The sequence below is a fragment of the Brachycentrus maculatus genome, unplaced genomic scaffold (genome assembly GCF_059751285.1).
Source record: "Brachycentrus maculatus isolate JH-2025_06_01 unplaced genomic scaffold, ASM5975128v1 h1tg000162l, whole genome shotgun sequence".
Taxonomy (NCBI): Eukaryota; Metazoa; Arthropoda; class Insecta; order Trichoptera; family Brachycentridae; genus Brachycentrus; species Brachycentrus maculatus.
Genome location: NW_028280915.1, coordinates 237,822 through 254,530, shown reverse-complemented (window position 1 = coordinate 254,530; position 16,709 = coordinate 237,822). Strand labels below are relative to the sequence as shown.

General features: G+C 31.2%; 1 protein-coding gene across 2 annotated transcripts in view; it reads right to left on the bottom strand.

Moving 5' to 3' along the window:
- Positions 1-830: 830 nt before the first annotated feature.
- The window catches only part of LOC148308483 (uncharacterized), a 237,574-nt gene continuing 221,695 nt past the window's right edge, over positions 831-16,709 (bottom strand). For both annotated transcript variants that reach the window (XM_088261631.1, XM_088261630.1), the window contains exons 6-7: positions 3,633-3,807; positions 831-2,374 (exon numbers count right to left, since the gene is read on the bottom strand). In XM_088261631.1, the coding sequence (XP_088117757.1) occupies positions 2,210-2,374; positions 3,633-3,807 (340 nt within the window). In that variant the 3' untranslated portion in view covers positions 831-2,209. The remainder of the gene's footprint in view (positions 2,375-3,632; positions 3,808-16,709) is intronic.

Below are 16,709 nucleotides of genomic sequence, written 5' to 3'. Positions count from 1 at the left end.
ATATTTTCAATACATTATAAGCAGAATTTTTCAAAATCCATGGTTGTGATTAGAAAGACTATTTATGTTGTAACTTTTTTGCTAAAAATCTAATATTAAATATAAAATTCAATTATATGGAATAGTTTTTTTTTTATCTATAAGTGATGTCATGAAAAATATCGTTATGACTAGATTATTTCCTGTTCATTAGGATTGAAGTGAATGTTTTGTTTTTATTTTTTTTAACTACACTACCAAGGATATCAAAATATTATGTTGGTGTTAAAATAGACGATAATCATTATGAGATAATGAAATATGATTTATCGTTTTTTTCGCTTGATATAATAGACTGGTAAGTTTTTTTTAAAGGCTTGGTAATGTAAGTATACCTACTGGATTATAATTGCATGCATTTTGTTGTTGCTAACGGAGATCTCATTAAAAAAAATGGAGATTTGTTTGTTTTGATTTTGTTGTACGCATCTGCGTATGTAAAAAATCACAATATTATGATTTTTCAAAAATAATAATTTCCAATGTATGTAGCGTCATTTTCGTAAAAAAAAAACTCCTCAAAAGTACTTTGCTATATGACGTTTTTCCATTTTTACAATTAGATAATTTACGTAGATCTTTACGCAATGCAATCTACAGGTAAAAGTAAATAGTTTATAAAGTTAAATTTACAATTAGAAAGAAAATTCTCTTTTTAAGCAACTAAATAGTTGACTTACATTTTTATAGTAAGATAAATTTTGTTTGTCTTTGTTTGTTTTATGGACATATATTTCAAAATTTCATTGTTCAGGTTGATGTTTGGAGGAAGGAGGAATAAAAGATAGGAGTAAGTTTTCATTGTAAAAGTTTTTTATTTTTCATTTTGCCAAATATATTGTCTCTACATTTTAAAATGTTTTTTTTTTCAGTTCAGTGTTTTATTATTTTCCGCTCTCGTTCTTACATGGTTCATATGCTTTAACAATTACGCTAAATATATGAAATGGGCAGATAATACACATAATACATTTCGTCATCTCCCTACAAGGACAATTGGCTCAATATGAGCTAAATTGTTGTTTTCTTCAAACACTAAAACCTATAAAATAAGATTACATTAGTGACACGATTCTATCTCCATTTTTAGAAATACAAACGATTCTTTTGTTTTGTCAGAAAGAATAGTTTTGCATTTTCCAATAACAGTAAACATTTTATAAAAGGTTTTAGCCATAAGAAAAACATTGGCTAGGCTTGAAAACATCGGACTACATCAAATTGGAACTCTTTCATTCTATTTTTACATATTTACATATATAACGTGCACCTAGTCACAATATTAAAATTAATAATACATTTTTTTGTGAATTTCTTATAATAAACCTTTTCTGATATTTAGTTGTTGAACTGTTTTACTGAAAAACGTGTTATAATCAATCTTTATTTAGAAAAATGAGAGTTTAAAAAAATAGATTTTATAGAATTGAAATCTGCGAGGAAATGTTGAGATAAAAATAAACGCTCTTTATCGAACTCCGTATAGTCTGTTCCACAATATAGAATAAGAGAAGGCCACTCGTGAATGTGAAAATAATACTCGATTACAATTATACATTAAATCTATTGGCCCATCGTTGCTATGTGCGCGACCGCTTTTTCTAATATTACAGACTTTGCATATTCCGAAACTTTTACGGCCGCTCACAGTAATGCTTAGGAAATAAGAGAATTAAACTAAACTTTCTTTCTCGACATTCTCTCAATATTTTCATCACGCAATAAATATTATAAAGTATTATTAATGACTTTTATTGTTAAAACCACAGCAATGGCTAGCTTACCGGAACATGACTTATCTATATATTCATTATGTCCTTTACCAAACTTAACGTGAGACGTATCACCTAACTTTTACTTATTCTCGGTGGTTTTCTAAATCATTATGGCTGTTGTTAGCAATGTAGGAATACACAATATTAGTTCGATCACAGTTCACTATTCTGCGCAGATCGACAGAATGGCCGTGAGAGAACAACACTCGGTTCTAAATACTGTCCGAACTCGCTACTTTCATTCCATACTGTCACGCTCGTATTCTACTAAAAGAAAGTGTATTATAAAATCTTAGTTTCTAGGCACAAGAAGCTCGACACTTCGGAGTCACGAGTGATATGCGGGTGGCTATCACACCATAATATCTGGGGGAAGGGTGTCGCGGAGGCTGCGATCAGTAGACGTAGATCTGCTTCAGCTGGGGCTTGAGCTCCGGCGGTATCGAGTACACTTCCTGTTCGGGTTTCCTCTTCACCATGCGTCTCCAGCGTCCCTCGATGTTCTTCTTCAAGTTCTTGAAGCTGGCTCGCTCGTTGCCGATGGGTTGTAACATATTGTCCTGGGAACAAAATAAAGTAAACTATTAGCAATCGCGTTGTGTCTCTTTAGTGAATGCGGGCATGTACTAGGAACCCGTGTTACAGCCGAATAATGCACGCGCTCACAAAGGGTTCAACGCCCTAAATGTCCATCTTCCCCTTCTCGTTGTGAAATGTGCCGACTCGATGTGACCGATTCAAAGCTTTCCCCGACGCAATTAGGTTATTGGTGCATGGAAACGGGTAGCACAATGTCCATTCGCGAAAAACGAACATGATATTTCGAAACAGTAACAATTCGGAACGGGCCACCTACTTTCGAACCGCCAAAGTGCTTGGGAAATCCGTGCCGAACGTGAACAAGTGGAACTATAAAACATGACGAGTCCTCAAATCGTGACAGCATTGTAGAGATGGATACTACTTGTTATATTATTCTTTAGCTGAACGGCAAAAACACATTCTACACTTCGTGTTTGTTACCATTTACCATTTGGTAATCCGCGAGATCTACACAACATGCAAAATACAAGGCTACTTCTCATTTTCTCTCGCGTTATATAAATCCTTGAATATGAAATGGAAAGCTGACGATTCAAGTAGAAATAAAAGCTATTTCTCAATATCAGCAAAAAGTCTGATTTGCATTCTCTTAATTATAATGTGAATTTTATGCATCGATTACCGACCTAACCGTGTAATGATAATGAACTAAAAAAGTAAGCGTTCTCAGAACGCTTTTGTTTTACAATGGCAATCGTTCGGTGATTGAATTTCGTATCGCTTTCAATATTCTTGGCACGTTCGTCAGGTAAAAAAAAGTTACCTACGAATGTCCACGGCCGACTGCTTCGCAGACGCCAAACGAAATTTGAATGATCGATCGACCAATGAAACGTTCCCGGTGAGTATTGCCCATAAATCCATATTATCAAGCTGTCCGTGGGTTCCGAGATAACGGCATTTATGATAAGAATACCATAAAACACGAGCTGGGAAAACGGTGACAGCGATGGGTTTTGTTGAGTAACTGTGTATTTTACAAATGAGTGTGTGTAAAATATGTACACTCGTAGTGTGTGTATGTGTATCCGTTGAATAATGTAAAGTGTGGGTAATGTGTTCAACGGATATTATTGTTACACGTTTTTCGCAGTTTCGCAAAAGTATGATTGTTTCGAGCTGTATCCGAAACCGGCTGTTCAAATTGAAATTGAAAGATGTTTTTGTATGAAATGGAGATGGTGATGATTTGTCGGATAGAAGTGGGAGCGTTACCTGGTCACTGTTGTAGACGTAGGGCGGGGGCAAGGGCGGCGGGAACTGCCACAAGGGCTGCTGCCGGAAGGCCACGGGCTCGGCAGCGGGGGCGGTGGTGCAAGGCGGGGGCGCCTGCAGGATGACGTCCGCGGGGTGCACGCTGTTGGAGTGCTCCTCCCGCTTCCTCAGCTTGCTGCGAACAATGCGGATAGCCATCATGGTTCCGTTGCTTCCGACCATCTTAGGTTCTAGTGTCGCGAAATGCTAAAGTCTGGACTTTGTATCAGTCTGTTTCTCGCGCGGAGAAACTTCGGAGGCTTCTAAAGTTCGATTCCTTCGAATCTACAACTTAACTAGCACCTTTGTCCGTATCACTCGACGGTAGGAACGGGTGGGTTAGTCTGTCTTAACAATAAATACGTATAATTAAGTATCACAATTTATTTGTATACAATATGGAGATATTGCACTTTATCACTTGTTTCAGTTAACGTTCCGAATCTCGACGTGACGGCGATTCACACTTCGGTTTACGCGAGTGAACTCCGTAAAACTGACTAGAATATATGATAGTAAAGGGCGGCAGGTGCCTAGCAAAGCCGGTGCTCGTGCCAAACTACCTCGACTGCGTACTCCATGCGTCTGGTTACTGGCGCCTGCTCGAGCGCCTTTATATAGCCTCAGCGAAGGCGACGTCACGTGGAGAGGCGGGGAGGGGGGAGTTTTTTCAGTCACGCCGCGTCCCTCCCCCTCGCCGCCCCTTAACGGTCTAATGACAGCGACTGTACGTAGAATCGGAAACGTCACCGACACCGCTGAAATGTTTTATTTTGCTTTATGTAACCGCGACTTCCCCGATACCCGCGAATCTCTCCTCGCAACGGTTCTCGCCCGAACCGCGTCCGATTCACCGCTAACGGACTAACGGACGCTGTATACTTTCAGGCGGCCACTTCGCGAGAGTCTGCCCCACTGCCATAGGCACTAAGAACTGCTGCACCGGTCGCGTGTCCCACGAGAAGACGGATCTCAAAGCTGATACATTATGCATCTCAATCGAGGCCTGGAATCGGTTTCCTCGATGTATCATCACCAGAGATGTATCACTATCTACAATATACGATTCCAACTACTAGAGATTCATTGTTCGCGATGAAATAGCCGAGTCAAGGTGGATGAGACGGGTTTTCTGTAAGGAAGGTAATATCGGTGTCCTCCATACGCTACTATTTATAACGAGGGTATACGGTGTCAATTTGCTACCTACTCTCATAACTAAGACAATTAGCATTCTTACACGATGTACTCGTTCAGTTATAATTCCTAATCAATGCCAGCACTCATCGGAGTATTTGAACTCATCCGGTGGATAAAGGAAGCCGACTTCACAAGCATTTAGATAAATACAGTATTAAATATTCATAATATGTTTTATAAGTATTAACCAGTTTGTTTTCATTAATTGATTCGGCAGATACTTTGTGGTACTATCTATCTACTTTAAAGGTTTTTTTATCAAGAATAAGGCATTTACTAAGTAAAACTATAAAATGAATTTATTTGAGTAATAATGTTGTTGAAATACTGTTCTATGAATTATAAGACTCATTTTCACGATTTCTTAAATTATTTTTTATATGTTTTTTTTTTAAATAACAACTTAGTAGACGCTAAAAATCAGTGATTCAAATACATACTTAAAATATAAGAATCACTTTACAAAGTTAAGAAGGAAATATTTATTCTTCTAACATCGATTCGTACGTCATAATTTATATGAAAAAATATGTTCTAACACCGTGAAAATCAGTTACACGAAATAATTTTTGAATAACAATATTCTGTTATTTTAAACCTATCAATGTACTACGTTTTACGTAATTGCGTACTATGTAATGGATCTTAATTTGAATTTACGCATAGCGTATAAAAAATACTACAAGAATATTCTACAATTTTTCCCGGAAGATTATAAAACAAAAAAAAATCTAACCATAACGTCGCTTCTCGCAGGGGTTTGCAAGGAGAATAGAACGCCACACCACTCTGCCTTTGTAAACAATCTTCGCTTCTTTCACGTTCACGCATCTCCTCATACTTACCTGCCGATTATTCCGAATCCTGACCTGACCACTTTCAAGTATTATTTGATCACGCCAAGTTTTCAACGGTCTTCTTCAGCTCCTATTCGCTTCATATTTTTTTTATTGTTCTTTCCTAATACATTCGTTACATATGTCCATACTATCTCGACATACCTTTCTTAATTGTATCGTTGATGCTTATCTCAGACTTCTTTTCTTATTTCACCTTTCGAACGTCTTTCATACACCTCACATACGTCTGAGAAGTCGCATTACGACCGCATTCGATCTACTTTGATTCTTTTTTGCCAACTCAATATTTCACTTCCATACATTGAGGTTAATTAGAAAGATTATAAAATGCAATAAATTAAATGCACTATTCTGTCAACTCAAAAGGAGAAAACTTATTTACTGTTTTTTTTATCGAGAGAAAGCATTTCGGGATCAGGTATTCTATTTTAAGAATAAGTCGGTAACAAAAGCGGTGGGTTTTAAAATAAGCGAGTCGTGAGAGGCTGGGAACTAGAGAGAGAAAGTTGCCGGCAGAGAAGGACGGATGCTGGCAAGAGACATTTGCTGAGAAAATAACTGAAGGACGGTCTCGAACCGCTGACCATAACTTGCCCTGAGAAAGCGTATTACAAAACACAGAGGAGCCCTTCATAGAGGCCGATCACGTAATATTGAGTGACCTTAGACATTACATCGCTGTCAATGGTATAACCTGCTAAATTTAGAGGTCAGCTGAAGCTGTATTGAATCTAAAGATCATTAAAATTCAGAATATCTTCATTTAAATCATATTTATTAGATGCCGAAGAAAATTCTCCTTGCTTATTATGTACAAGGATTTATAACATATTTAGTTTACATGTCTTAAAAATTAAAGTGAATGAGTATAGTTATAATAAATGAAAAAGGTTGATCCCAAAAACAGTACATTAGACACAAACGATTCAACATTTTACATATATCTTCATTTTTTTAAATATTATTCATTAGTTGCCTTAGAAAATTCTCCTTACCTATTAAATACATGAATTGGTAACATATTTAATTTATATGTCTTAAAAATTAAAGTAAACGATTATAGTTATTAATTAATTAATAAGGTTGATCCCTAAAAACAATACAATAGATACAATCGATTCAACATCTTATAACAATCAAGATTTGTCATATAGTTAATTTATTTTTCTGATTCGTCTTGTTATATTTAAGTTATCTTCATCAAAACCTTAGTTCTTGAACAAAATGATCAAAATCTTGTACTCCAGAATCCAGATATAGGCAATATATTTGGTTAGGTTGGGTAAGGTTGGGTAGGTTAGACGGTATGTATTGTTAGAAAAAAATAACGACAGAAACACAACAATTTATATCATACATATATCGACAAGTTATGAGCGTTCAAATATATTTTTAAAACAATTGTCTGCAGTCTAGTTTATGTATGCTAAAATGTTATGAAATCATAGTTATATTCCAATCAAGTTATATTCCATATATAGTTATGCAACGATTATTAATTAACTTCCAATAAATACCATTCAATAAAACTGACACACACTTATACAAATTCGTCTAAAACTGAAAATAAATTCTAGAACCTTTTTCACATGGACTGGATGTTTTAAATTAACTATGTACTCCTGTCAAGATTTTTAGTTTTAATTTTAATTTAACTTGGTAAATACCATTATTTCAATACCAAGTATAATTAAAATTAATAATGGACTATCGAAAAATGAGAAGTATTAAGTGACTAGAAAATAAAATAAAATATATTATTTTTATAATGGCACTACCAGGAGGTATTCAACAATTTTTAAAAAAAGTTTCAAGACGAACTGAATTTTTCATTTCTATATTTAGCTTAAAAATGGGTACGTAGGCATTTTGAAACCTTTAACTGAAAGATCATCTTTTTGCAAGATATAATAAATAATTATTATTAAATCAGGATATTTTGTAAAGCGCCATTTTCGTAAAATACTACCTCAAGGGCGCAAGATAATCATGAAAGATGAATGAAAAATCAAATGTAAAATTTAGACTTAACTTCATTTAAGCTGTTTGAAAATGATGTGAAATGTATCGAAACACGTGTCATCACAAATTTTAAGAAATAGGGGTATTTGCTTAGTAAAACATAAATTAAAAATTAAAGATGTCATTCAATCAACATGCTCAATATTTAAGGGCCGCAGAGTCAATATTTATTTTTTAATCGTTTATTATTTATTTTATGTCTTTTTTTTTCTTCTAAAAACATGGCTGGACAATAGAAATTACGATTAGAAATTACAGTAGGTATAATCTATCTATTTATTGTAACTGCAGACAGTTGGTAGAATTTAATATCGAATTGTTGGGTAATATATCCGAAATTAAACACAGCTTATTTGGTTGAATTCTACATTTATTTATGTATATTTTAATGCGTGACGCGTTTCATCTTCTTAGGACATTTTTTGATATCTCATCAAAGATTAGGAAGAATATGGAAGTCTGGGCATTTACGGGGCTTACGACCGTCATAGGCTGGTTTAAGTGATCACTTTACACACGTGTAACATTCACCAATTCTACCCATTATTGACAACCACACTACTCAAATTCTTGGAAGTTCTATATATATGAGCCAATTTAGAAACCTTGTTCATGAATCACTAGAACTTCACTAGAGACATCTATTGGTGAGATGTAAAGAAGCTTTTTATTAAGCAGTAACTCTTATATTAGTATGTTCTTAGGACATTATCAAACACTGACTAAAATTATTAAATACTAACAATAATTGCTATTATTAGTATTGTTAGTATATAAGGACATTTTGTAAATAATTTTAGTCAGTGTTTGATAATGTCCTAAGAAGACGAACCGCGTCACGTATTAAAATTTACATAAATAAATGTAGAATTCAACCAAATAAACCGTGTTTAATTTTGGATATATTACCCACCAATAATCTATCTAGATTTATTTATGTTTTTCGTTTTGTTAGGGGATTAGGTAGGTTTTCAAGGGGTCCTTCTGTGGGATAGCATGAGGTTTCAGACGCACTGGGGTACGGAAGGGAAGATAGGGGGTGTGCTCTTCTTCCTGCATTCTCCACCCATGGTCCTGCCTGCGGCCGAGGGGAGGGGATGCATCTGGCTACTGCGAGGTAAGGGAAGGAAGGGTTGGGGGATGAGGGGTTTGTAGGGTGCATTGCCCTGGGCCTTTGCCATTCTTAAAGCGCTGCTGTCACGTTCCCAGAACAGAGATACGACACAAAAAAGGCTACCTTCATCTTCTCAGACAGATGCAAAAGGTATTTATAAAAAATCTAGACCAACGATCTCAATATTCGTTTTAAAATATCTAATCGTATTTTATAATTTATTGATATATCTATTGCAAATCTAATGTTGAAATCAAAATGTAATTATATTTAGATTCAATGACAGCATAGTTGGTCGTAAATATATGTGTGTGTATGTATATATATATATATATATATATATATATATATATATATATATATATATATATATATATATATATATATATATATATATATATGTATATATATATATATGTATATATATATACATATATATATATATATATATATATATATATATATATATATATATATATATATATATATATATATATATATATATATATATATATACATATATATATATATATATTATATATATATATATATATATATATATATATATATATATATATGTTTATATATATATATATATATATATATATATATATATATATATATATATATATATGTATATATATATATATATATATATATATATATATATATATATATATATATATATATATATGTATTTATATATATATATGTATATATATATATACATATATATATATATATATATATATATATATATATATATATATATATATATATATATATATATATGCATATATATATATATATATATATATATATATATATATATATATATATATATATATATATATATATATATATATATATATATATATATATATATATATATATATATATATATATATATATATATATATATATATATGTGGGTGTGTGTGTGTGTGTGTGTGTGTATTAAAAATAAAAATAAATTAATACAGTGTTTGTCAATCATATAGCCCTGTGCATACCTATACGTTCATATTCTTCTAAATCTATATAAAGATGTCTTTCTTTTACTGTTTTGAAATCAAATTCTACTTAACTTGAATAACATTAGCACTGTGAAATTCAAAGATTTTCTACAGAATTTCGCTCCTACTCTCTAATAGGTTTTAACTTCGAATTGACACTTGTTTAAATAAACAAGTCATTGCGACTGCATTTACGTAAACAAATATTTTTTTCAAAAATTAATAGCACTAGAACATAATTTCAAAATAATAATTTGATTACTCACATCCAACGGAATGAAACGATATTATTAGTATAATATAATTCACAGATTAGAAACAAAACTTTATTTAAAATCCCAAAAATGCATACCAAGTCCTACCAAAATTAATTATTCAATAGCCTGCGATGTGCGCAATGAAGTTTTAATATTACAAAGTTAAACTTATTAACATGACTTTTTTTTCAGATTATTAAGTGGAAACCTGTGATTGGTCATCATTTCCACCATAATATTTTCCCCAATTCATTCACAGTGAAGCGCCCTTGAGGTACTATCTTACGAAAATGGCGCTACATAAATTATCCAAATTTCTTATTATTTTTTATTGGATTTTTTATACTTATTGTTATTAAATACTGTGTTGTTTTTCCATTAAATAAAAAAATAAATTAGTAATGCCTTAATATAATAAATATATATGCATATTATAGGGGTGTCAACCAATATCAAGCATCTATCATTTTTATAAGAAAGAATATAGAAGCTGAGCATCCCATGGCTTCACATATAGATTAAATATTATGTATTTACAAAAATGTATCCAAACCTAACCTACCCTATACGTATTAGAAGTTAAGGTAAAATCAAACAAAAAATGGTGGGGCCGTTGAGGCATTGTTGCCATTTTACAAGTTTCAAAAAAAAATACAAACACACACATTTATAAAAATAAATGATGTTTATTTCAATAATTGATAAAAAAATATTTAGCTTAAGTAATATTTCGTTGATCATGAAAATATTATGAATTATGGAATTACAGGAATTATACATAGTGGAAAAGAAATAAGTTATTAAACACTCTCCTTATCATTCATCGTTCAAAAGCAAATCACTTCATAACTGCCATTTTGGAATAATCATTCCATCATCAGGTCAAATGAAGACTCATAACGGTTGTCGTGAAGTAGTGTTTTTAAGTAGTATTACACAAGTGAACGATGAATGAAAAGAAAAGTGTTATATTACCATACCACAAAGATAACAATGCTTTTAATATACAAAATAAGTTATTTACTTTTTGAAGTATTTTTATTTATTATCTAACGTCCAAGTGACTCTAACTTCTAGCTACGGCTTATGCAACACCGCTTATCATGACCCTACTTAGGCTTCAATTATTAGTTTTATACCTTCTTGTGAGTAGGTTTAATCTTTATTTTTAAAGTTACTATAACTTCATGTAATTTATTAGTAAAAATTCTAGGCAAAAACTTTCGGTCACATTTTTTTGCTCTAAATTAATTTGTATTTATTTTATCTCTTTTCTATTGTCTACGCGGTCATCTCGTGTTTTAGTAATTTGTCCTTTATTAAAACGTACGACTGACTATTCGTTCTGAATTTCCTTTGCGGTCAATGTCATTACAGTTTTCATTAAGCCCTATTATCAAAAATGACGATCACTTATATCAATAATGCAAATCGTAAAAATTTCGACGACTTCGTTTGAACATATTTGACAGCTGTCTAAATAAACAGAATGGGTAAGAAAATGCAGTACTTGGAAAACATATTTTAAATAATGTTGTAAAACATATATGGCTGACTAAGCACTGCACCCACGACTTAGTCAAGCTGGAATAAAGATTTAAAATAAAAAGATAAAATAAAATTAAATAATAATAAAAAACAGTGATTTTTTAAGATTCTATATACATTTAAAATGTATATAGAAAGTAAATTGAAATTTTATTTTAATAGAAAGTATAGAAATATTTATCTGAAGTGTAATATTTAAAACCACTACTCATATTATATATTTTTTAAATCCAAGCTTTAATTCCAAACTTAATCTTCCCCTTCTTCTTCTTCTAACCCTTATTCTAACCCAGTAGTGCATAAAGCACTGCATCTCATTGATGCAGTGTTATTTTGATAGGGCTTTGACTTTGCTATTGCGGTATCGGTGACATGGAATGCTCATCTACCAGTAGTAAGAAACAATAAGAGTAAGAAGATCTTTAGAAAAAACTATAAACAAATTTGTTTTCTGAATCATTTTCACAATTTCAGATTCCCTAATAAAATCACAGTGAAGCGCACTTCAGGTGGTATTTTACGAAAATGACGATGTATAAATTATTCAAAATTATTATTATTTTTATCATACATACGTGAATGTCACGACGATCGTTCATTCTCATTTTTTTTAAAGGAATATGTATAATAATCTAAATCAAATAAACTGTAAAATAAATTTTCACTCTATTCGATATTCACTTTGAATGTATTGTACTACTTAATAATAGGTACCATATTTTTTTATTCGACCAGTACATTCGAATTAGTTACGTCATAGAGAATGTGTATTAAAAATCGGTTTTTAATGTCTCGGAAATTTCCGTAGACATGTAAATGAAAACGAGGAAAAAAATAATAGCGAAAATGACGACGTTAATTATCATAACACCTTTTTCCTTGTGACAGCTAATTACACAATCAAATTCTAAGGAAAATTGCCTCAAAACTTCTTGAAATTTACGATTTCAAGAGGCCTCTCTTTGCATATACGAGTATACTTGCTTATATAAATTATTTTCTAGATGGGAGTTGCATTTATTATAACCTTTGCTTATTATGTTCAAGGTTTAGAGATCAATTACAAATTCAAGTTACTAGCTAAAACATTCTGTGTTGGGAAAAAGAAGGAAAACTTGTGTGGGCTAATCTGGAACTTCTCAGCATTTGCTCATTGCTCGGAGAAAACCACGTAAAACTCCTCAGGAGAAGCCCGTCTGTTGAATGTCGTCAACAGGCCTTCCGTTCCACTAGAACAGGGTTCGGCATTTTGTGTCCTAGCTTCGCTCATATGATGGTCTTCATCATTATTCGTAATAATTATTTCTTACTAACTAAACTAACCAACCATCACGACGCTTCTTGCCACGATAGATAGAGGAATAGAATAATATAATTATATTGTTAATATAAATAATTTCTGATTATAAGATTATGATTTTGTTACTTTGGTAGGCAGAGAGAATCGAACGCCACACTACTCTGTCTTTGCAAACATACTTCGCCTCTTCCGCATTCATGCATCTCCTCATACATACCCGACGATTATTACGACTCCTGACCCGGCCGCTTTGAAGTATTTGACATACTTAATTGTGCCAAGTTTTCCTCGGTATCCCTCTACTTCTTTTACCAAAAACATTCGCCTCAAAAAATTTTTTTTCCGTTTTTTCCTCACTCATACGTTCCACACGTCCAAACCATCTCAACACACCTTCCTTAATTTTATCGATAATGCTTATCTCAGCCTTGCATTCTTTCCTTATTTCATCATTCGAACATATATCAAACATCGTTTTGCCACAAATTCGTCTGAGGGATCGCATTTCTTAAATTCCCTTTTTTTAAACAGATTACAAGAACAACAAAAATCAAATTAATATTAATACAATCGAGTACAGTACATATTACAAATAAAATAAATTCACATTACGAAGCACTATTAATAAATTATATTTATGTAGGTAATAAATATATAAAAAAATAAATGTAATAAATATAACTTTGCTCTTTTGAAAAATTAAAAAAAAAGCCATTATTTCGAAAATAAATTGAGATATGATCGGTAGACGTTTTCATTCCGTAATTCATCAATTTAATATATAAATGGATAATGAAACTGATAAAGTGTTAATTTTTGCGGCTAAATATAATTATACGTCTAGTTGATAATATTAATTGGAAAAACCAAGAACTAAGGAGTACATGGTTCAAGAATTATATCTAGTATTTTTGTCACACGTATATTGTTTCAATAATCTTATAACTAAATCCATTATGCGAATGATCGTAATTATTGATTAGTGAAATGAATAGTTTTAAGATTTCAGATAAATTTCCATATCGCTCACTCCTTTCAAGAACGTCATAAATCAAAAATCGTCGATTTTCAGTTATGCATGTGTTCGGAATGCCCAGAAAATGTACTATATCCCAGCAAAAGAGGCATATTTTTAACTTAATATTTACCCGCTACAGGGCAGAAAGTGTTGTTTTTACATTTTGAAGAAAAGGTATTGTTTAATAATTTTTTTGAATATACTTAATATTTTTCAAATGGAGAAAAAACCTTTAGCTTTTACCTAAAAATATATATCTTGCACACTAAAAAGTTGAATAAGTGGCTTGATATTTATTTTTAATACATTGTATTATATTTTTAAACTTTAAAAACGTTCTCCTGAAAAATCAAGTTTTTTGATTTATGACGTTCTTGAAAGGAGTGAGCGATATGTTTTTGACGTTGAAATCATATTCATTTTTAATGATGACCCAAATATAATTTTAAATGATTTCATTAATTGATTCAGTAGTCTCTTTGTGACAGTATCATTCCATTTATAATTGAAAATTCACTCGGTAAATACCATTATTTATTACAAGTTGTATACAGTGTTTGAAAATGATGCAAAATGCATCAAAACACGTGTCACAATAGATTTCGAGAAATATAAATAGTGGTATTTCCCGAGTGGAATTAAAATCTTAAAAAAGTTTAATTATATTTTTATTATTTAAAGCGTTTACTTTGAGGTTAAGTCATATTTACTTCTTTTTTTACAAAAATGTTGGTAATGTTAGTATGTAACCGTTCACCAAGATTATCGTCTACCGATTTCAAGACGGACCCGTCATTTCGTCAGGACCATAACTACAACAGCATGCAAATAATACTACCCGTCACTACCATTCATGAGAATATTTGTTTTGATGGCATGACAGTTAAAAGTCCACGTTACAAGAGACGGATACCGGAACAAACAGATTAAGGGATCTATAAGAATATAGAAGAAGAAGAAGACTAACATTTTTGTAAATAAATTATAATAACTTTTGATCCCTAAAAAATTAAGGAGCTATGATAATTTATTATTAGATTAAAACCAATATTTTCAGCTTTTCCACTTTTTTAAAAAAGTGGAAAAGCTAAAAATATTGGTTTTAATCTAATAATAAATTAAAAATGCAATTCCATCACGAAGTGTCAGTGTATAATATAAATCTATTAAAAAGAGCTATGATAATATTAACCGCAGTTATTCCAGATATTGATATTATTTCCTTGCATATTAAAAACGATTTTTATGCAACACATTTTTCCAAAAGCTGTATCATTCATGAGTCATTAGAAGTACTTGCTTAAATGGTTAATTTATTTGTACAGACATAATTAGATTCGTGTTTCGAAGCCTCATTAGTAGAACATTAAGAAATTATATCATCGATATTGATAGAATATAATTTCGAGTAATTGATGAGTTGGAAGCAATAAAATATACCTCCTAAAGGTTAATGTTAGCTTTGATACCCAAGGGTTTTATATAACTATTATAAGTATGTTCCGTTAAAGATAAAAAATAAACTTTTGTACAAAAGTCGTAAATTTTTAAATAAAAACAGATTTAAAAAAATATTATTTGTAATATAACTCTATATAATCTATGTTATTATAAAACGGCGATTTTGAAATGAAACTTCTTAGGTTGTGATTCCGTATTGTTACATCATTTGGTTTAAAGACGATTTACTTTTCACTTAAATTCGCGCGTTGAATCTACAATGATATACAGTTCATTTGTGTATGAAGATGGAATATGTAGGCATATATGGTATAATACATCTGTGAGATCAGACAATTTATATAATTGTAATTGACTAGCGTAAGGCGCTTTGTGAACGAAACCAATTCTATAGAAGGATTGGCAAAAATTTTAGCTTACTTTTAAGTTACAATTTTATTTGAATTTGAGATGAACGCACGCAGAAATACATACAAACATACACATACGTACTAAACCATTCGCAATTTTATATTTTTATTCTATCTACACAAATATAAATAAATACTTGTATTCACATGTGCAAACACCACCAAATTTGCATGACCAAATTTTTGGGGAAAAGTACATTTTGTTACATTGTAGAATGGGTGTGCATTTTATAAAGGCATCAAACCAGTACGTTTTATACCTTACATATGCTCCATATACGAGAAGAAGATTTGACTACCTACGGATTGATAGTTTGATTGACTAACATGTATAAAATTTTGAGCCAAAGATCTTAAAAAAGGTTGCAAGATTTTTTTGAATTTAAGATAACCCTTTTTAACGATTTTTTTTGTTGTTCAAAAGACAGCAAAGATTTTGAACGATATACTACTTTTAAAAAATATCTGGAGAATTTTTAAATATTAAATGTGTGTTTCATGTTTAATTTTTGATATCAATAATTGGGATTTCTCTGTCATTTCTACTATATCTTTAATACAATATCTTTCACTTGTATATAGTATCAAATTTATACATATCATAGAATTAAAAATTTAAAATGCATGTTGGAACACCTCATTTCATGGCGATTAAATCAAAACCATTTAATAGATTTATATTATCCACTGACACTTCGTGATGGAATTGCATTTTTAATTTATTATTAGATTAAAACCAATATTTTTAGCTTTTCCACTTTTTTATTTGACCAGCGAAAACGAAACCCGGTCGCTGGTCAAATAAAAAAGTGGAAAAGATAAAAATATTGGT